Source organism: Saccopteryx leptura, chromosome 6 (assembly GCF_036850995.1).
Source record: "Saccopteryx leptura isolate mSacLep1 chromosome 6, mSacLep1_pri_phased_curated, whole genome shotgun sequence".
Taxonomy (NCBI): Eukaryota; Metazoa; Chordata; class Mammalia; order Chiroptera; family Emballonuridae; genus Saccopteryx; species Saccopteryx leptura.
Window position 1 is genome coordinate 94,641,559 of NC_089508.1, and position 23,110 is coordinate 94,664,668.

At 39.7% G+C, this 23,110-nt stretch overlaps 1 protein-coding gene across 6 annotated transcripts in view; it reads right to left on the minus strand.

The window, feature by feature from the left end:
* The window catches only part of STXBP6 (syntaxin binding protein 6), a 308,369-nt gene that overhangs the window by 129,516 nt on the left and 155,743 nt on the right, over window positions 1-23,110 (minus strand). The window contains exon 1 of one of the 6 annotated variants that reach the window (XM_066342587.1): window positions 5,571-5,731. The exons of the other annotated variants lie outside the window; for them this stretch is intronic. Within the exon in view, the coding sequence (XP_066198684.1) occupies window positions 5,571-5,694 (124 nt within the window). The 5' untranslated portion in view covers window positions 5,695-5,731. Of the gene's footprint in view, window positions 1-5,570; window positions 5,732-23,110 lie in introns of those variants that run through there. 6 annotated transcript variants of the gene reach the window in all.

The window sequence follows — 23,110 nt, forward strand, 5'->3', positions numbered from 1 at the left end:
CTTCCCTTACCTCTGAACACTGTCTTATATAAATCTTTTTTTTTTTTTTTTTTTTTTTTGCCAGACTGGCCTACTTACTGTTCCCTAAGATGTACTTTCCTGTTTCCCCCTTTATCCCAGAATGCTCCGACACTTCCCCCGACTGTATTAGTGCTCACTCTTGAAGGCTCAGCTAAATTTCCAATACCACCAAACCGGTGAAAACTGTATCATTCAGAGATACTTCTGCTCTGTACCATCTACTTGGCTAATTAACTTTTAAAGATTCTCTGCTGTAATAAATTACCACAAACTTAATGTCTGAAAACAACACAAATTGATTGCTTTATAGCTCTCAGTTAAAAGTACGACATGGTCTCTGAGGGCCAAAATCAAGGTGTTGGCATTCCTTCTGGAGATTTTTCTTTGCCGTTTCTAAAAGGCAACTGCACTGTTTGGGCTCTCCAGCGGTTCTAGTCACTATTTTCAAAGCCACTTTTAGGGAATGTGATTAGGTTGGGCCCACCTGTATTGCCCTGAATAATCTCCTCATCTCAAGGTCTTAACCTTAACCACATCTGTCAAGCCGCTTTTGCCATGCAAGGTGACATAGTCATATAAGTTCTGGGGACTAGGGTTTGAATATCTTTGGTGGGAACATTATTCTGACTATCACAGATGCTTCTCAAAGTGTCCAGGAGTGAGGACCAGTTCATGGTCTTTTGTGTAAATGCAGTTTGGAGATGAACTGAGTTACCTATACCTACTTCATCTCTCCCATGAGTTTTGTGGAAACCATGGTTGAATTCAATTAGGCATTTTTCCAAGAAAGAGAGAAAAATATAAGGAAGTTAATCAAGAAATTAAGTTAATCAAGATCTGATAGGCCCTGGCCGGTTGGCTCAGCGGGAGAGCGTCAGCCTGGCGTGTGGGAGTCCCGGGTTCGATTCCCGGCCAGGGCACACAGGAGAAGCGCCCATCTGCTTCTCCACCCCTCCCCCTCTCCTTCCCCTCTGTCTATCTCTTCCCCTCCCGCAGCCAAGGCTCCATTGGAGCAAAGTTGGCCTGGGCGCTGAGGATGGCTCTGTGGCCTCTGCCTCAGGCTCTAGAATGGCTCTGATTGCGGCAGAGCGATGCTCCAGATGGGCAGAGCATCACCCCCTGGTGGGCATGCCAGGTGGATCCCGGTCGGGCGCATGCGGGAGTCTGTCTGCCTCCCCGTTTCCAACTTCGGAAAAATACCAAAAAAAAAAACCCCAAAAAACCTGATAATATCTTGTAAGGTGAAGGAGGTTGATGACTGTGTGTAGCAGTTTCTGGGAACCACTGCTTCATTTAAATCTTTTTCTGTTTGTAGGTAATTCCATGGGTTCTTTGAATAAACACCCAGGATTGTACTGTGTCAGAATCCAACCAGATGATCAATCCTAGAATGTTACCAAGGATAACATGAGTTCTGCAAAATATTTTGCCACATTATTTATTGTTGAAAGAGATTTTGTATTTCATTTGAATTTTGAGGTATCCATGAAGGATGGCTAAGGCGCCATTAAACAGTGGCTCATGGCACCTTGTAACCATTTTATCAATGGTTTAAAAAAATACTAACCAAGTTTCCTTTACTGAATTCCTCTGAAATACCACATATGCCTGTGGTCTTCCTGTAAAGTTTCTTGATCTGTTACAGCTCTCATTTTCGGTACCTGCATTTGATTTGGTTAATTATTGCTTTTTTTGTCTTATTATAATTCTGTTCAGCATAGGCTGGATGAATGACCTGCTCTGAGAATCAAGGTGACACAGGTGTACTGCGGTGCAGGGGCTCCTGTCTAAAAGCTCTCTGACCGCCGAGTGCTTGGGCAGTCTCTCTCCAATGGCTCTCGTCACTTAAACTGCTTCACATTATGCTTATTAACTTTACTCCCATACTGTACAACAAAAAGACAGGCAAAATTTTCATCTTTTTTGTAGTACCTACTACAATCCATTAAACAAAGAATGTTCTCTATAAATATTTTGGGGATGTGTTATAACTGGTATGTAAATTAAACTTCAAAATTTAATATGCTTAAAAGTTCAGTCAGATAACTAGAACATCCAATGTGAGATCTCTCTATTGTATAAAAAATATATACAAAATAAGAATGATTTATTTTTTATCTGTATCTTAGGAACATAACCTTAGGGAATAAGACAGATAAAAAGAATATGAACTTCAAAGTGGAAACCCAGGTTTAAAGCAAAGTTGCATCATCCATTTCTCTTATAAACTTGGATAAACTATATAACATCATTGACTTTCAATGTTCCCATCTATAAATATTATTTCACAAAATATTTGCTAGGCTTAAATGAGGATGTTTATAAAAGGGCCTGTACACATGTATACTAGTTTTATTTTTCCAACTCTGCTTCCCTCTCTCATCCCAACCAAATCTCTGTTCTCTTTGCTGCACTATGACAGTTTGTCTGACAAAATCTAAACAGGTTATGATACGGTCCCTTTGGAGCAAGAACAATGACATTTTGTTACATAGCTCAAGGGCTGGCTGCAGGGCACAGGCAAAGGATGCGAGAACTTGGCACCAGGAGCAAACTCTTAGAACTAACAGAATTAAGGAATTAAAATGAGGCACATTTCCCAAATCCCACATCTCCAATTCAAACACAGATCCAAAGTCATTGTATGGTGTTATGTGAATAATATAGGTGACTATATCTCACTACAACCCTGCACCTACATGGTTAGGTCATCCTGTCTAAGTTGATAGGAGCCCACTGCTCTCATACCCTTTTGTGCATCTAGAGAAGGTCTGTTTGACCAGCCAGCCACTGGAAAGCTACCATTCTGGTCGCATATTGGTTATTAAAGAAGATACTGAAAGACTCCAGGCTGAGGGTTTGAGCCTTGGCTTTGCTACCATTTGCAATGTAGCCATGGGTAATCATGCAACCTCTCTGGGCCTCAATTTCTCACATATAAAAGTATTCTTTCCAAATAGAAAATTCAGTAATTTATTTGAATCTGTCATGACTTGTATGAATTTTGTATTAGAGACCAAAAGAAACATATGAGAAACCACCTCAAACAAGATTAAGACTAAACTATCTACTTTTTTGGGTTAAAGTCCTGTGGTGGCTTAAACGCCAGGAGACTTGAGGTCAAATTTCATGCATGCCTTTACACAAGGTAGCTTTAAGTGAAGTTATTTACTTTTTTTAAGTTTCAGCTTGCTCATCGGTAAAATGGCCTATTAATATCTCTTTATAGGAGTGCTTTCTTACACGAGGAACATGAGAACTGATCACAAAGCACCTGGAATACAGTAGATGGTCAATACGTAATTGTTGAATCTGGAATCTTGCTGTGCACACTCCCTACCCAAAGATGCTGGTGCTTTGCTCTTTTGTCCCAGTCTGTCTAATGAAGAAAATCTTGAGAACCTATAGGAAGTTGGCTGTTGGCTGTTTAATCTATAAACAACATGGAACCTATGGAGCAAAACTGCCAGAGGAGGAAGACAGCCCATGAGTTGTCCAGTTTCACATGCTGGACAAGCCTCTCTCAGCTGGAACCACCGTCATATCTATAACATTGTTTTTTCATTTAATCCAACAAACAAATACTTAACTTTTTATGTGTCAGGTCCTAAATAAAACCTCAGAGGATACACATGTGGGACCAACATAGGCCCTGTGTGCACATGAAGCTCACATAGCTTTTTGCTCCCGTACCCATGAACAGGCACACACAACCTTTGTAGCACATGGAGCCAAGGTACAATGGGAGACCAATTGTGCGCCACAGAAATCCTCATATCCACTGTAGTAAGGAGTAGTTATGGAAGCCTGACTTTAAATAGAAATGCACACATACATACAGAATACCTGTCAGCTATTTCTCATTATCATTTTTTTTACCTTTTTTATTATTTATTTATTTATTCATTTTAGAGAGGAGAGTGAGAGAGAGAGAGAGAGAGAGAGAGAGAGAGAGAGAGAGAGAGAAAGGGGGGAGGAGCAGGAAGCATCAACTCCTATATGTGCCCTGACCAGACAAGTGCAGGGTTTTGAAGCGGTGACCTCACCGTTCCAGGTTGACGCTTTATCCACTGTGCCATCACTGGTCAGGCTCATTATCATTTCTTAATCATAGAATTTCCCTAGAAGGTGAATGCATTTTGATTAAAGATGTTTATTCATTGTTCCAAATCAGGTTTTCTCTAAAAAGCCTATATATGACAATTCTAGCCCTTTATTTAGAGAGTCTGAAAATGGTCTCTACTCATCTCAATCCAAAACTTACTAGTATAAAATGAATGATGTATAAGCTACTTTTAAAAAATTTGCATAAATATTGATCCTTTATATTAAAAATATGCAAGGTTAAAATATACAATATATTAATGATATTCTACAATGCATTAAAAATTTCAAAATCTGGCAGGTATATGGTATGTATACATTTTTCTTAGTCTTTTTTATGAGATCATTTTAATAATTTTTATATACAGCAATCCATTCAACAGGTTAAAAACAGCCATTGTTTCAACTGACACTGATTGCCTTCTTTTGTTTCCAGAAAATATATTGAGTTCTGTATGCTTGGAAATTTCCAAATTCAGAATATTGTATATTTCAGGATGTTTCCTTTTTTTACCTGCCATCTTATTTTTTCAGTCATTGGATTTATACATTTTAAAGGATTGTTTTGCTATAAAATCTTTTCCATATGAATCTGCTTACAGACTCCCTCTAGTGAAAGCACTACTTGGTATGAACACCTGTGGTTCAGCACTCTGCTTCATTTTCCTCTGGCCCTCAAATTAAAGTTCGTCATGGCTGTCCTCTGTGATCTCAATCATCTGTTGTATTACTTTAAATACCACTTCAGTGCCAAGGCATCCCAAGTCTGTATATCCAGGCCACATCTCCCTGAGCTCCGGACTGCAACCTTCTACCAACAACCCCACTTGGGTGTCTATCATCAGGCTCTTGAACATAACATGGCCAAACAGCATCATTGATTTGCTTCTTCCCTTTCCCAGGCTTTCCTAATCCACACCTCCTTGTCTTTCACCTTTACAGTAAATGCAATCACTAATATACTAATTTACTCAGTTGCTTACACCAGATCCTTGATTTTTTTTTCTTAACCATCCCGCCAACTCAAGCTATTAACAACACTTGTTAGTGCCAGCTCAAGATATTTTCTGACTCCAATACCACTGCAAGGCTTCCATTTGACCATAGCTAGTCGTATAACCCTGGACCTGTGCATGCACTGCCTAAGTGGTGCACACTATCACCCTGTTTGTTTCCTGGTAGCAAAAATGAAAAACATGTCATGTCATGTCTGCTTAAAAACTGTCCCCCATGTCCCACTATCCATCTGAAAACTAAGCTCCATATGATGGCTGACAAGGGCCTACCCACCCCCTCAATCTCATGTCTTCTCCATTCCCACTGTGCACCAGCCACAACGACCTTTTTTTATTTTTTGGTCCCTTAATTGCATCAAACGTTCTATCCCTTCTGCCAGGTCTGCCTCCACAAATGGTCCTTCCCCTATTACTCAGACCAAACCAGACCTGAAGTTGGTGAACTCCTAATTTCTTCTAAGCCACAGGATGTTCCAGGACCACCAGGCCAGCAGCTTCTTTCAGGAGATTTAACAGCCCTCAAGAAGCCAGAGGCTGGGCTGAGCAGCCGCATTTGCAGAAAGGAGCTATGTTCACTTCCCGCAGCCAGGTTTCACTCCAGCAAACCCCATCACCCACAGCAGCTAAACTCTAGATTACACAGCTCAAGGACAAGTTAATGGGATTTGGCAGAACATAAAAGGAAACAAGAAATTACAAAGGAAAATGCACTTAAAATAGAAATAGGTAAAAGACACAGATGTAGAACAGTGCCAGCTAAATACATCAAACTGTATTTACATTTCTGTGTTATCTTTAGGGACAAGCAGGAAAGGAGATGCAGAATCACTGAATTCTGCTAGAATCTGCATTTAACTTTACTTCTATGAATCTTGAAAAAATCAGAATATGGGGCATCTATACAACCCGAAGTGCTACACATTAATTACATTGGCTTGGCTTTGAAAAAGGTTGATTTACAAACTTCAAACTTGCTAGTCACCCTGGGCACAGATGCTGTTAGCTCTGCCAGCACATGGTGTGTGGAGGCTATGCAGTTCACATGGCAATGTACACTCTCCTGTCTGGATCTCACAACAACCTGGAATTTGGATTTCCCTTATTCTACAGATGCCAGAAACTGATGTCCAGGGATTTTATGCAGTTTGACCAAAGAATCAGTTATAAAGCCTAAGTCCAGACTATGTTCTTCTAAGTCCTACTATATTAGATAATAAAGTTACGGTACCTAGAAAAACAATATTCTAGAACACAGGAGATATGCTAGTCCTGGTCCTATCATCAACCAGCAAGTGTGACCTTGAGCAAGTCATACTATTTAGGCCTTAGTTTCCTCAAGTATAAAGACGGGTATAATAACACCTGCATTAGCTCTACCAACGGACTGTTTTGAGGAGCAACTGTGACTTCTCATCACATCTTCTACTGCTCGCCCCCAGCTCACACCACTCATCCACATGACCTAGCAACTGTTCCCAGGCAAAGTGCATTCGCACTTGAAGATCACTCCACCTGACTGCTGAATACCTCTTGCCCTGATATGCATAGTATCTTGTCTGTTGTGTCCTGGAGGCCACTGCTCACATGTCCCCATATTAGTGAGTCGTTCACTGACTACCAAAAATAAAACAGATAACTCCTGCCCCTAACCCATACTCCTTTCTCACCTACTCTGCTTTATAGTTCTCCATAAAACATATTTCTTCTCCGCCTGACTTTTTTTTATTTGTTTATCTTCTCACAACTAGATGGTCATCTTGATGAAAGCAGGGGTTTTTGTCTGTGTTGCTAATCCCAAAGCCCAAGACAGTAGCTGACACAGAGTCTGCCCTTTAAACATTGATCTATTGACCGGATAAAAATTGAATAAGGCAATTATATGAATGAATGTATGATTATCATAGTATCTTGTCTCTCTGGGTCTGTTTACCATTAAAGAGGTTATGGATAGCATTCGTGGTGTTAAAATCTGTGTCTTTAATCAGGGTAAACTTCGCAACTCACAATTTTAAATGAGTTAGCAGATCATAGGCCTAGAAAACACATCTATATGATAATTAGTTACTGGAGCCTGTGCTTAACAACGTAAGTCCTACAAAGCCCTCAAACCTTGTAATTCTATGGCTAATGCCAGAGATGTTAAAATATCACCACCCAGAATTTCCATGTCTGTGAAAAAAGAAAGTAAAAATAAAATTCCTTGCATCTCACAACAAAGAATTTCCAAACAATTCAGTGGTCACTTCTGGGAAGGAAAGAATGGAATGGTGGTGGGAAGTCTTTAGCTATATCCATAATATTAAAAAAAAGAGAGAGAGAGAGATGGAGCAAATATGGCAAGATAGTGAATCTCAATATTCTTTTCAATAGGTGTAAGCTATATTACTATAAAAATAATAATAGTGAAACCAAGCAGTATGATGTCTCCATTATAGATACCAGAACCTGCCAATCTCAGCTTCTTAAAGATGGAAAACACCTTAGTAATCATGCAGACTAATGTGCATCCAAAGCATGAGTACCCTTCCCAAACAGCCCAATAGTCAGACATTCGCTTAGCAGTCCTGCTTCATGATCCCTTTCTTCCATTGACAAGGTCTTCCTCCATACTTTGGAGTATTCCAAATTTTAATTCTATTATCATCCTCACCCCAGCAGCCTTATCTGAAGCAGAGGATCTCACATGGCTGAAGAAGACCAGATGAGTCCTTTAGTTCTTTCTCTTCCTCTAAATGTATGTGTGCGCATGTTTGGAGGTCCTTCATTTAACTGAAATCAGCCTCTCTGTTGACTCGTACCCACTGGTCTGTGTGTACTCCCATTACGTGGCAGCCCTCCAAATACTGTAAGACAGCAACTGCACCACATTGAGGTTTTTCCACGTTAAATGTTACCAGCTTGGTCTGACCTGCAGTGGCGCAGTGGATAAAGTGTCGTCCTGGAACACTGAGGTCGCCGGTTCAAAACCCCGGGCTTGCCTGGTCAAGGTACATATGGGAGTTGATGCTTCCTGCTCCTCCCCCCTTCTCTCTCTCTATCTGCCTCCCTCTCTTTCTCTCCCCCTCTCTAAAATGAATTAAAAAAATAATAATATCATTAAAAAAATTTTTACCAGCTTGTTCAACTGGTGCCATGGGAAGAGAAGCTTGGCTAACCACCAGCGGCAGATGGTATCTAATATGGGAAATCCATTAAGCTGGTTATTCTGCATAAGTATTGCTGTATTTATATGTGCCCAATTTTAACAAGGAACTCATGGAACTGAAACCTTTTTTAACTGCTTGAGATCGAAATGATATTAGAATTTAATGTGATTATTTACCTATAGCCTTAAAAACAGTTTTAAACAAAATTAAGGTTCCAGTTTAGTGTTTTCAATTAAAGAATTCAAGATTTTAAAAACTATATTAGGATCTAAAAGGCATCTGGATGGATGTTATTGAAAATCACTTTGGTAGCACCATTTGGTACTGTGCTAGGGAGAAGTGACCGGGTGAGATTTCTGATGGGGTGATAGGAACATAATCCAAAGAAATGTGAAATGCAGCAACCAGTGTTTGCCAAGTAATTGTTAAAATCTTCTGCAACTATTTAACGATGTATAGTAGCTTGCAATTTAGACTTACTTCCACCTACTGAAAAGACAGCCTTGTCTTAAATGTACATTTTATCTAAAGGTTTAACCAATAATTACTTTAAAAAATAATAATACTTGGTATGAAAAGCAAACAGTGAACAATGATTAGTGCTGCAACTATGAGTTGATGCTTCTCATCTCTCTTCCTCTCTTTTCTATCACTCTCTTGCTAAAAATAAATAAATAATAAAACTTGGAATGGCAACAGATACAAGTGAGTAATTTTGAGTGCTACTCCAAGTATAGACTATAAGCTGCGCTATCTGGTCCTGTTCTTCAGTAAGACCAAAAACTGACATAGAGCATTTAGAAACTTCTGAGAATTTGGACAGAGTAATTTGATGACTGTTGAATCTAATACCATTTTTTAAAATATAGACTTGTCCTTTTTCATTTGAGTTTCCTATGAATTTATTTTTACTCTATTTTATTAAAGCAGTGATTGAAATGAACTGGAAATTTAGAAAATGGGTACTTTACCACAGAGATATTTTGAGAGGCCGGCACTAGATTAATTGGAGGTTGAGGTTTTATTTTTATTTATATAATTTCTTCTTTAAAATCCTGAGTTATGTGCCCAATATTAATGCTGCAAACACCAACATTGCCAGGAGATATGCGCATTTAGGGAGTAATTCACAGAATCTTTAAAGAGTAAGAAACTCAAAATATCCTAAGATGCTGTGTAGAACTTCCATTGAGGGTCTTCCAACAAGTAGCACAACCATTATGGTCATTCACTCCTTCACTGGCCAAAGGGGAACCAGTTCCTCCTTGCTGAGGAGCCACAGTCCCGATAAAGGAGGGGAGGACCACTTTATAAAGGAAAGGTCATCTTCATGAGGGTCCTGGGCTACTTTGAGAAGAGAACGACTCTAGCCTCATTTAGAACCCCAGCTCAGGAGTATGCTGGGAGAAGAGAAAGTCTTTAAGGCAATTAAGTTTTCACTGGAATTTCCTGAAACAATTTTAAAAGTGAATGCTTTGCTGTAGTGTAGAATTTCCATGTTTAACCTTGTGTTTTAAAAACATCCATTAAAAAATAATGAGTGGTAAAATATATACTTTAATTCTTTGAAAAAACACTACCACCTTGGTTCACATTTTACCAAGCTCAAAAAAGCACCAGCAAGGAAGTGGAAATAGGATAAGGAGGTCACCAGGACATAGAAAAATAATGTTTCTTCTCTAGGGAAGGGGTTTGAAGAGGCAGGTCAAGAAACACAGTCGTCGAAAGGCAGTGTGACCTTCCGTGTCTTCTGCTGTGCCTTGGTTTTGATGTCAACATGTCATTCTTTAGATGAGCCTTAAACAAATTATGCATCATCTTTCATTGTCATTTGGCAACAGACTCTAAAGCTGGTATCAGAAAATATGCCAATGTGATGCAAAAAAAATGAAGTTATTTTTTTCTCATGGATTTTATTTTATAGGCACCTTAATCTCTGGTGGCTGAGGTCAATATTTTTCTAATTAATCATTCATTCCAGGACTATCTCCCAAGTTTTGGTCACAAGATGGATTTTAAAGTTCTGCTTGATGCTTCCCTTATGATTTAGTGCAATCGTTTATTACCGCTTCATTAATCATAAGTATGACACCATTTTATATACTCTCAATCACAAGATTAAAATGTGAAGTTTGCATCTTAGCTATAAAATCAAATGTTTAGCTTTTTATTTTGCTTTGTTTAACTGAACTTCAAAATACCAGCTAGTGCAAATGATTTCTCATACTGTCCTTAATAAGTGAATGGAAGAAAAATCTATGAACTTACACAACAATTATACATCTTCAAAGACAGGCTGACTATACTGTCTTCTCCCTTCCTAAAGAATGTATTTATCCCTTTCTTTCCTCATTTAAAGACCACATGAACCTGACCAGGTGGTGGCACAGTGGATAGAACATCGGACTGGGATGTGGAGGACCCAGGTTCGAGACCCCGAGGTCGCCAGCTTGAGCGTGGGCTCATCTGGTTTGAGCAAAGCTCACAAGCTTGAACCCAAGGTCGCTGGCTCGAGCAAGGGGTTACTCAGTCTGCTGAAGGCCCATGGTCAAAGCAAATATGAGAGGACAATCAATGAACAACTAAGGTTTCGCAACGAAAAACTAATGATTGATGCTTCTCATCTCTCTCTGTTCCTGTCTGTCTGTCCCTATCAATCCCTCTGACTCTCTCTCTCTGTCTCTGTAAAAAAAATAAATAAATAAAGAGAAAAAAAAAAGACCATATGAGACTATCCTGTGCACTAGGGTGCCCACACCTTACAGTCCAGGTGTGGATTTTGCTGGCTCTGCAAAGGTCTCTCTCTTCCATAATCTAGTATCGTCATAAAGACTCTGTCCTGTTCTTAACTTTTGCAGTTAAAGTGTACATTAGAAGACTGGCCTGTGAATAATTCTCTGATGAAGATCTGCAATGATGACTCAAGATTCATGAGCTCACTTTTACAAATTTTAGGATTTGCTTTTGCATTTTAGAATTTTCATACATTTCCACGGGTGTAGCTCTTAGCTTAACAGTTTTTGCTCATTTTCAGAAGGTTATTTCCTTGACTGTTTCAAACATAAAGACCAGGCAGCAGGTTAGGTGCATGCAAAACATCAGTCTCCTTCCACTTCACCATTACCACCAGAAGTGATTTATCACAGTGGTTGGGTCAACACTGTCTTTTTCAAGGAGGAGAGACAGGAATCATGGATGAGAACAATTTGTCATGTTTCTCAGAGCTTAACAAAAGTACACAATTGCCTTTTACATCATTACTGTCTAAAGTGGCCAGACTTGGGAGCTCACTGCATTTCTGTAACAACTTCAGCACAGAGATAGAACAGAAATGACTAGATTGAGATAAAAGCACAGCGGAGATGGCTTTGCAAACTCTTTCATTTCCGCTATGGTTCCAAATCACTCTGATATAATTCCCTTAGCTAGTGGGAGAACTGAGGTTTTTTAAGAGCCAAGCAGCCAAGAAGATGCCAAGCAAATGGTCTACTGAGTTACCCAGAATTGCATACATGCTGTGGGGCTCAGATCCTCCACTACTAAAACAATGCAACACAATTATTATTTTCATTGGTATTACTAGTATTATGATGATAACTATTACTATTGCAATTATAGTTCTATTTTATCCTAAGCCAGCCACCATAAGGAACTGGTTTTTACTTAACAAGAACAACACATAGGTAAGTAATTTGGATTTTTGAATATAGTTTAGTAAGGGGAACTACAAATTTTTACTTTGCTTTATTATTCTAGTGAGGAAGCTAAGTTATCAACACATTTTTAAAGTTAAAACTTACAGAAGTTAGGCCCTGGCCGGTTGGCTCAGTGGTAGAGCGTTGGCCTGGGGTGCGGAAGTCCCGGGTTCGATTCCCAGCCAGAGCACACAGGAGAAGCGCCCATCTGCTTCTCCACCCCTCCCCCTCTCCTTCCTCTCTGTCTCTCTCTTCCCCTCCCGCAGCCAAGGCTCCATTGGAGCAGAGTTTGCCCAGGCTCTGAGGATGGCTCTGTGGCCTCTGCCTCAGGCACAAGAATGGCTCTGATTGCGGCAGAGTGACGCCCCAAATGGGCGGAGTGTCGCCCCCTGGTGGGCATGCCGGGTGGATCCCTGTCCGGTGCATGTGAGAGTCTATCTGACTGCCTCCCCATTTCCAACTTCAGAAAGATATATATATATAAAAAAAAAACTTACAGAAGTTAGCATAAACTGTGACATCATGTTATATTTATATAAACAGTTTTCCTCTTGTTTCTCTCCCTCCCAAGCAGTTTGTACACCCATACTATTCAACTCATTCTAATCCAGCTCTGATAAATAGTCATTATCAGGTGAAGGTAGAATAAAGAAATAAATTAGTAAATCAACCAATTGGTCTCTGCCCCATTCTCTCCCTGGGCTATGTTTTACAATACAAAATAGATAAAATGTGAACAACAACAACAAAAAAGGCAATGACCATATAATTGTTGATAATATGATAGATAACTCTGATTTTGAATTAACTACCAGGGAAAACAGAAAAAAGCTAGTATTTAGATATATATCCTGCTCAGAAGCGACTAGTTTCCCCTGTACAACTTAGGGTAAAATCTCTTCTAAGAACTATGACCTGCAAGGTCGTTGGCCCCTGAATTTGAATGAGTTGCACGGTAAGGGGGTTGGGTGATACCTGCCTAAATTGCTATGAAAGCTTAATTGAGCTCAGAGAAAAGTAAGACTGATCAGATGGAGGGGTCTTAGCCCATTTCATTCTTAAATCACAGGAAATCTATAACTAAAACAGCCGGTTGGACTCTGTTCTCCAAACATAAATCACATGCAAACACCTTTCTGAGGCATGACATGGGTAATATACTAAAAGCCCTGCCACCTTTTAGAGCATATAAATCCAAGCTCTGCAACTGCATAACTAGTCACAGAAAGATTTTTCTAAGGGTTGATTTTCATGTATTTGAAAAGTTTAACAACCTAATAGAGGTTGTTGAAGTATATCTAAAATAGGTTTATTTGTTTTGCAGGAGGTAGGGGAGTATTGTCTTTTTATTAAATTTTATTCTTTCCAGAGAATTTTAGGGAGAACTCAGGGTCAGGATCACAATACCTTCCCCTAGAATCTTTGACCCCTGGGGACTTTACTTCTCAAAATGTGATCTGTGGACCAACAGCATCAGCATTCTCGGGAGACTGTTAGAAACCTAGATTCTCAGGCTCCATCCAGACACAATGAAAAGATCTCCAGGAGATGTGCATCCACATTCAAGTTTGGGAAGCACTGCTTCAGGAAACCCACTCTTTCCAGAATAAAGATCTCTCCAGCTTAGGAATTAGCATAGTTAACACCAACACGACCATTCCTAGACCATCCCTACTTTCCAGAGTCATTCTGTCATGAATCAGTAAGGGATGGTACAGAGCAGTGTATGATTTAGGAGCAGTTGAAAAAACTCCACCTCTGCTCCAGAAGCATAGCAAAAGAAAACCAGAGGAGGAAGAAAATACACCCGTGGTGAACTTGGTAATTTCCAGGGTATTAAGAATTTGAGCAACTCTAAATTAGTAGGCAAAGGTAAGACTAAAATCCTTATTCAACATTGTTCCTGATCATGGCAACTCACAAAATGCTTTTGTAGAAAGGATTCATACTGTCAGCAATAGAACAAAATCTAGAAGGAAAGCTGAAAGGATGTGGTAGTCAAAAGTATGTTTGATTTCCTATATTTTTCACACTTGTTATAAGGTATTGGCAACCCCTGTGGGAGGCTCATTACACGTTCTTCGCTAATGAAGAAAAGGCTGTCAACATTACAGCAAACCTTCTCCAAGCACCAGCAGCATCATAGATATCCGAAGATAATTTACAGGGACTAACACTCTCAACCAAAAATGAATGGCATCTACATCCTAGAAAAACTGGATATCCACATGCAAAATAATGAAGCTGAATACTTTCAAAAATTAACTCAAAATGGATCACAGAGTTAACTGTAAGAGGTAAAACTTTTAAAAATCCAGGTATAAACATTTGTGACCTTAGATCAGGCTTTAATTTCTTATATTTGATACTAAAAGTATGAGATAAAAGAAAAAATATAAAAGGACTTCATCAAAATTAAAAACTTTTGTGCTGAAAAGAACACCACCAATAAAGTGAGAAGACAACCTTCAGTTGAGTACGAGAAAATATTTGCTAATCATATTTCTAATAAGGGATTTGTATCCAGAATATATAAAGAATAACGAAACAATAAAAAAATTCTAAAAATGGACAAAAATTTGAATAAAGAGTTCTACAAAAAAGATATAAAAATGGCCAATAAGCACATGAAAAGATGACTGACCTTATTAGTTACTAGAAAGATAACAAATCAAACCACAATGAGATAACCATTTGACATCCACTAGGATAACTAAAATCAAAAGGACGTATTAACAAGTGTTAATGAGGATGTGGAGAAAACATTTGCCGATGGAAATGAAAAACGGTGCACCCACTTTAGCAAACTCTTTGACATTTACTTGAAATGTTACATACACTTAGTTACTATACACCAGGGGTCCCCACACTTTTTACACAGGGGAACAGTTCACTGTCCCTCAGACCGTTGGAGGGCCGGACTATAAAAAAAAAACTATGAACAAATCCCTATGCACACTGCACATATCTTATTTTAAAGTAAAAAAACAAAACAGGAACGAATACAATATTTAAAATAAAGAACAAGTAAATTTAAGTCAATAAACTGACTAGTATTTCAATGGGAACTATGGGCCTGCTTTTGGCTAATGAGATGGTCAAAGTGCTCCTCTCACTGACCACCAATGAAAGAGGTGCCCCTTCCGGAAGTACAGCAGGGGCCGGATAAATGGCCTTAGGGGGCCGCATGTGGCCCGCGGGCCGTAGTTTGGGGACCCCTGCTATACACCCTAGCACTTCCACTTATAGGTAGATACACAAGAAAAATGAAGACATGTCCACACAAATACTCATATATAAATGTTCATAGTGGCATTATAAAGCCAAAAAGTAGAAACAACCCTGTATTAGTTTTTTATTGCCGTTATAACAAATTACCACAGATTTAACGTCTTAACACAAGACAAATGTATTATATTATAGTCTACATGTCTCACTCTGTTTCAGAAGTACATGGAGAGCATACGTTTCCTTGCTTTTTGTAGCTTTTAGAATCTACCTATGTTCCTGACTCCTCTATCTTGACAGCCAGCCACATTGTATCTCATTGATTCTTCTTCCACAGTCACATCTTCCTTTGACAAAAGACTGAGTCCACTTTTACATACTCATGCAATTAGATTAGGCCCACCAGATAACTCAGGATCATCTCATCTCAAAAGGTCCTTAACCTTAACTACATCTGTAAAGTCGCCCTTGCCATGTAAATAACATAGTGACTGGTCAGGGGATTAGGGCAGGGACATCTTTTGGAAGTGTTACTCTGCCTATCACCAACTTAAATGTCCATCAGTTGATGAGTGGGTAAACAAGATATGGCATATTCATACAATGAAATACTATTTGCCAATAAAAAAAGAGTAAAGCACTATATACACAACAAATTGGATAAATTTTTAAAACATTATACTAAGTAAAAGAAGCCAGTCGCAAAGGCTATATGATTCTATTTATATGAAATGTCCAGAATAAGTAAATTCACAGAAACAGAAAGTAAATTACTGGTTGCCAGGGGATAGAAGGGCAGAAAGGGGGTGTTGGTTAGTGGCGGTGAAGAGTATTTATTAATGTGCTTGATTTTTTTTATGAAAAAGCTAGTGGCAAAGTAGATAGTGGTGATGTTTGTACAAGTCTGTGGATATTAAAAAAACGCCACTGAATTATACACTCAAAATAGGTGGATGGTATATAACACCAATAAAGTAATTTGGGCCCTGGCCGGTTGGCTCAGCGGTAGAGCGTCGGCCTGGCGTGCGGGGGACCCGGGTTCAATTCCCGGCCAGGGCACATAGGAGAAGAGCCCATTTGCTTCTCCACAACCCCCCTCCTTCCTCTCTGTCTCTCTCTTCCCCTCCCACAGCCAAGGCTCCATTGGAGCAAAGATGGCCCGGGTGCTGGGGATGGCTCCTTGGCCTCTGCCCTAGGCGCTAGAGTGGTTCTGGTCACGGCAGAGCGACACCCCGGAGGGGCAAAGCATCGCCCCCTGGTGGGCAGAGCCTAGCCCCTAGTGGGCATGCCGGGTGGATCCCGGTCGGGCGCATGCAGGAGTCTGTCTGACTGTCTCTCCCCGTTTCCAGCTTCAGAAAAATACAAAAAAAAAATAATAATAAAGTAATTTGTAGGGGAAAAAATGTAGGTGGCGATAAGGCATCAAAGAAATGACCCTGATGGTTTTATTTAAGTTATGTCAATGGAAACCCACAGTCATTGTCAAAGGAGGCCAGAATAATGGTGTGAGAAGCCACTGACAGTCCTGAGAATAATGAAAACATTTACTTTTTTAAAATGGGGTAAATTATTTCTTTAAAATATTTCACTGAGGGAATGAATATCTAACCAGAAGAAATTTTGTTTAGCTGGTGAAATGGAGGAAAGGGAAAAAGTTTCATTAAAAAAATACTTCAGAATGTACCCATTCTTGACCGTGGGCCTTCTGTCAAACTGCTGAAGAGTACAGATTTCCATATCAATGTAAATGCTTTATTATAACATGAGACTGAATCACACAGTCTGGTACCATCCTCGTCTCTATACAGCAGTTCGCCAGTAGTTGGTACATTCTTCCTCCAGAGCATATTTGACTGTTGACAAATGAAATGTGGGGAATGCAAAATCACAACACCTCATGTTTAAGTTTCATTGGCAAATGTTTGGTCTAAATATAACATTTCCTATTTTGCTCTAAACTAAGAGTTTGAAAGAAAGGTACGTTTTGACGATTGCCCTGTGAAATAATGACTGCTTCCCAACTCCAAGGCTGCTGGCTCATGCTCCCACACTGGGGAGGACAGCGGGTGCAGGAGTCATGTGCACTCAGGATGACAACCCTGTGCTGTCATGACAGCGGCTCTGCCGTGTACAGGCGCCAGGCTCCTCCATCCCAAGGTGAGGCACTTGGGGCCAGGGTGTCAGACATGTCCAAGTTGTGAGCCTTTGGCTTATGCGACAGGTGCACAGGGAATTCAACACCCAGGAGTCAAGTACTTTCAGGACATTTTCTACTTCAGATTCTTAAAATAACCTCATTTTTTTTATCTTATCCTGACATGGTTACATGTAGTAAATAGTTGCTTATATCAAAAGAGAAAGAAGAAAGGGTTTTACAAAAGGAAATTTTACTCTCTGACAAATACACTGGCAGAAATAGTGATGTTTATTTTTCTAATGGATGTTTTAATAACTGACAAGTAAATGAAAAACTAAACAAAGCCAATGTAAAGTTATGGTAGGGTTCATTAGACTCTCAGAAGAATTATTTCTCCTTAAAATGCAACAGGATTTTTGCTAACCACGCTGCTCTCAAGTCACTTAGCACTTCAGATTAAATCCTGTTCCTACCTGAGAACCAGGAGCGATTGTGTCCAATCTACAATGATTTCAACAAACCTGTGAATACACTTCACACCTGTTACTCTGCCTCATCCCCTTCATTTTCTTTGTGTAAAATGGTAATTTGTTTAATTTAATAAATGTAACTTGTTAGCGAAGATGGTAGTGGGAGGTGAGTGATGTGCATGTGTATGTGTGCATGCGAGCTTCCTTAAGGTGACAGTGAGGTTAATTTCTTTTTTTGTGTGTGTGAGACAGAGAGAGACAGAGAGAGGGACAGATAGGGACAAACAGACAGGAATGGAGAGAGATGAGAGCGTCAATTCTTTGTTGCAGCACCTTATTTGTTAACTGATTGCTTTCTCATATGTGCCTTGACCGTGGGCCTTCAGCAGACCAAGTGACCCTTTGCTCAAGCCAGTGACTTTGGGTCCAATCTGGTGAGCTTTGCTCAAACCAGATGAGCCCGCACTCAAGCTGGTGACCTCGGGTTCTCGAACCTGGGTCTTTTGCATCCCAGTCCGATGCTCTATCCACTGCGCCACCGCCTGGTCAGGCAAGGTTAATTTCTTATAAATCTTTACTTGCTTTAGAACTGAACTTTTGAAAGTGTGCTTGTAATGAGGAGAAAAATAGCTACTCTGATGACGAGACCTCAGAGAGACAAGTCAAATTGAACATTACATAAGTTTCTTTTGTGTCCAACTTAGAAATGAAATGTAAGAAAGAAACCCACAGAGAAGTTCAGTCTTCCAGAGATTTTGTTATCCAGAAACTCTAGAATTTCACTGTGATTTTTATGTGTAGCTTTCAGTCTTCCCAATTTAAGGGCAAAGAACATCAAACAGCAGCTAGGTGTCAAAAAGCAGCAAAGATGAAGCTTGAAGTTCACCAGTGTGCTTGCTCCTGGTATTCAGAAAGCAAAGAATCAGATATTCAATACCCAGAGCACAGCTGGAGGAGTGTGTGAACGTCTCATGCCTATATCCTAAGTTGTGTCTTAAAGGAGGGGTTTTAAACGTTGCCTTTTAAAAATATGACTATTATTTACAATTCATTTTTAATGGTTCCATTTTAACAGTTTAAAGACATATTCTCACTAAAATCCTTGACTGTTTTTATGTTTGATCAAAACAGCATTTTCTCTTTGTCTTTTCCCCCAAAAGATGAGCTGATTCCTTGGGGCTGCACTGTATACTTACTCGTTGGTAACAGTTTCACTACCGTTTCCTAGCAGGATGAGTATTAATCTCAAGGTTCCTAAGTGCACATTTTTAGCTCTTCTTTTTTTCATTTTTAATAAAACGCCTGCCACACTCGGTTAATTTTATGACAACTTGACTGGGCTAAGGGGGAGCTCTGAGAGCAGGTAAAACACCTAGAAAGGTTTGCCTATGAGGGCGCCTTGGGAAGAGATCAGCATTTGAATCAGACTGGGAAAGGATGAATCCTCACTGGTGCCAGTGGACATTGCCCACCCCCTTCATTGAGGGTCTCAACAGAGCAAAAAGGGGGAGGACAGTCAGGCTCAAGCTATGCTGGGCTGGAACATCCCTCTTCTCCTGCCCTTGGACATCGTCCCTCTGGTTCTTAGACCTTCAGATTCAGGCTAGGTCTTATGCCATTGGCTCCCCTGATCCTTAGGGCTTTGGCGTTGGACAGGAGATACACAACCAGCTTTCATGGGCCTCCAGCTTACAGTAGATTGTGGGATTTCTTAGATCCATAGTCATGAGAGCCAATCATCCCTCACACTAAGACTCTACTGGTGGGTGTGCATGTGTGTGTGTGTGTGTGTGTGTGTGTGTGTGTGTGTGAATCCTATTGGTTTTGTTTCTCTGGAGAACCTTGATTAATACACCATACATTATTTGAATTGAAAAAAATTCTGTTAACTAGAATTTTCTCTGCCTCAGTGGTGTCATACGGCTGCCAGGAGACCTCAACAAACTTGGTCTCTGCCTTCTTCACCTGTCAATCCCCAACACCTCACGTGACATCAGAACCTTCAACTACCTCACAGTCCATCAACTTCAGTATCAATTGTCCTAAGACATCTATCTAACTTTTTATGTTATGAAGGGTTTGCCAGTAGTTACTGTTTGTAAATGGAGACTGTCTTTTTTCACACTAGTCTGTTTCGCACGCCCTGCCTACCAGAGGTAAGGCGAACACAGCATCTGAAAATCCGGAGTGTAGGATGAATTGCTGACGTGGGATGAACTGTTGACAACACAGCAGACACAAGGCACCAGAGGTGAGGCTTTAGTACTTTCTAAGTCTGACTTTGAAGTCAGAGAGACTCAATTTCAAACAGTTTGGGCCTTTTAGTCATTGCCACTTAGTAGGCAAGTTGTAATGATCTTTTTAAGCCTCATTTTCCTATCTGCAAAATGGAAATAGCATCACTCACCTCACAGGGATGTGGTAAGGATTTAAAGCTATATTTGTAAATTACTTAAATAACACAATGCTGAACACACATCTCACTGAAAGGTAACAATTACTACCGTTCTCATTCCACTGAACAGGGCCAACCTGATGTGAGCTATCTTATCACAGCTTCTAAGGTTATCTATTTGGTGGCATTCTAACAGCTTAACAGGGTGCTTAGCACAGAGTGTGTAATTTCACTAAAACTTCCCAATATTTGTAAACCAAATTCATTTATAGCAAAAAGCATTAGCTTAATTCTAGCTACACAATATCCTGTCTTTGTGGATATCAAGTGGTGTCTTGTTTAATAGTAAGTTCTTTCTTTTTGTTTAAATATAATTTGATTTTAAGAGAATAGGATTCTAAAACAATTTAAGGTTTAATATCAACTGGCATTAAAATAACAGGAGCTGGTTGTCCCTTCTGAGACCGGCGGAAGGCCCGGGCTGACTCCAGAGCGAGACCCACTGCTCCGGCACACACAGGGTCCCCAGAAGCCTGGGAGAGGCAGGCAGCAAGTCAGCATTTTCTCACAGGAGGGAAATTTGCTCTCTAAAGTCAATCAGCAAATAAAAATTAAAAAACAAATAGAGAAAGGAAAACAATGGTCTTGAAAGCTCTGATAGAAGGAAGACAAGCAGCAGTACTGCCAGCACATATGACTAATAAACATGGATGTTAGCTAGACAAGTAAATTCTGGTCATTAATTTAAATTTAAAAAATGGCATGTTCAGGTCAATGAAAGACTTATTAATGTAGATTTTAGCCACTCTGGATTCCGTATTCTAATCTTTAATCTAACTTATATTTCTTAGTTAAGAAATATTTCTTTCTTTTGTTTATATTTCTGAGATCCAAAAAGGGCAGAGAATAAGTAACAAATCTTCAGAGATCTACAATCCAATATAAGAAATAAGCCATAGCAAGCACCATCAATGTCTTCATGGACCTGTTCCCGATCACATTTCCCCTGCCTCCAGCAAAGGTGACCAAAAATCAGAATCCGGCGTTAACAATTCCCATGCATATCATTATACTGATACACATTATTAACCCGACACAACATGTGACCTTCTTATATTTGTAAAGTTTATATAAATGGCAGCACAGGACATATTTCCTCCCGCAAGTAGCTGCTCTTTGCTCAACATTATTATGTTTGCAAAACTGATTCATGTTGATTCCCTGTAGCTCTAGCTGTTGTCATTGCTGTGCAGCAGTATTCTGTGTTATTAAAATAGCACAATTTAGTCATCCTTTTTCCTATTTATGGGTAGTTATATTCCACTTTTCAATATTATGAGCCATTCTGTCCTGAAAGTTCTTTCCCAAAATTCCTTATGAACATGTCAGTTTCTCTAGGGTGTAACTAGCAGCCGAGCCCTCTAAACACATTTTACGCGTTAGGAGCTGTTGCTAAAAGGTTCTCCAAAGTGGAGGCACTGATTTACACGTCCACGCAACGTCTTAGAGCTCCACTGCCCTGCATCTTTACCCACACTCATATTACCAATGTCCAAACCCTTTTCCAATCTGGTGTGAAGTGGCATTTCATTTTAATTTTCATGTTCCTGATTACTAGTGAGACTAAGCTGAGCATCTCGCATGCTTATTGGACATTTGCATGCCCTCTCCTTTGATGTACCTGCCCGTAGCGTTTGTCCATTTTCTACTGGGTCGTTTCTACGGATCTGTAGGAATTCTTGTACTCGAATCTTTTGTCAGTTACACAAAGTTGCAAATATTCTTTTCCTTGAATGTGGGTACCATTTCATTTTGAAGATGGTGTTTCAGTGGACAAAAAATTTTCATGTTAATTTAGTCAAATCAACAATCTTTTTTCTTCTGATTAGTTCCTTCTGTAATTAAGCAACCTTCTTTGCTCAGAGAAAATAAGCTCAGACTCCGACATATTCTTCACTAAAAGCTTTAAGGCTTTGCTTTTGACATTTAGATCTTTAATCCACCTAGCATTGATTTTTGTATTTCATGTGAGCTACAGGTCCACTTTCTTTTCATTATGAATAATCGAATGTCATAGTACCAATTACTGAACAGTCAGCTCATGCTTGCCCCGCTGACTTGCAATGCCACCTGTCAAATATCAAGTTTCCATCTATGCGTGGACCATTGATTTATTTTATCTCTTCACCTTGCTGCATTAGCAGTCTGTACTTTTGTGGAAATGGCCCAGAAACGTTCTTCTTATTCTAGAATAAACAGAGACCAAAACTGTACTGAAATGGAGATGCTGAGGTTGATGGGCACATTCACAATGAGCCATATCTAGTTCAGCAACACAGTTATTTCTCGAAAAAAATTACAAATGATTATCTAGACCTTTCATTCACTTAGGAATAGGTAAAATCTCAAATTCTAAGGGAGTAGTTAGAAATAAATAAGAGTGGCAATGGTCATGACCTACTTGTAGTTCTTATTCATTAACTCTGTGCCCTATTTGGTGTTTCTTCATTCTCACTAGCCATCTCTTTACTAGTCTAATTTTTTTCAAAGAATTACCTCCTATTATATCCAATGTTGTGCTGGTGTTAAGGGGTACCCAGATGATTAAGTCACAATCCTGGGTTCCTGAGGGTTCTCACACTTAGTGGGGACACAAACAGAGTCATGGTGAGTACAATCTATCAGATTACAAAGGACAAGCTAGAGGTATATACACTTACAGGAATGAACAATGAATTCTGCAAAGGGTAGAGGAGTTCAGGGAATTATAACAAAGAAGCTATGCCTACTGAACTCCTCTGTCCTCTACAAATTTCTTCAGAAAATCTATAACTGGCCCTGGCCAGTTTGCTCAGTGGTAGAGTATTGTCAGACATGTGGATGTCCTAGGTTTGATTC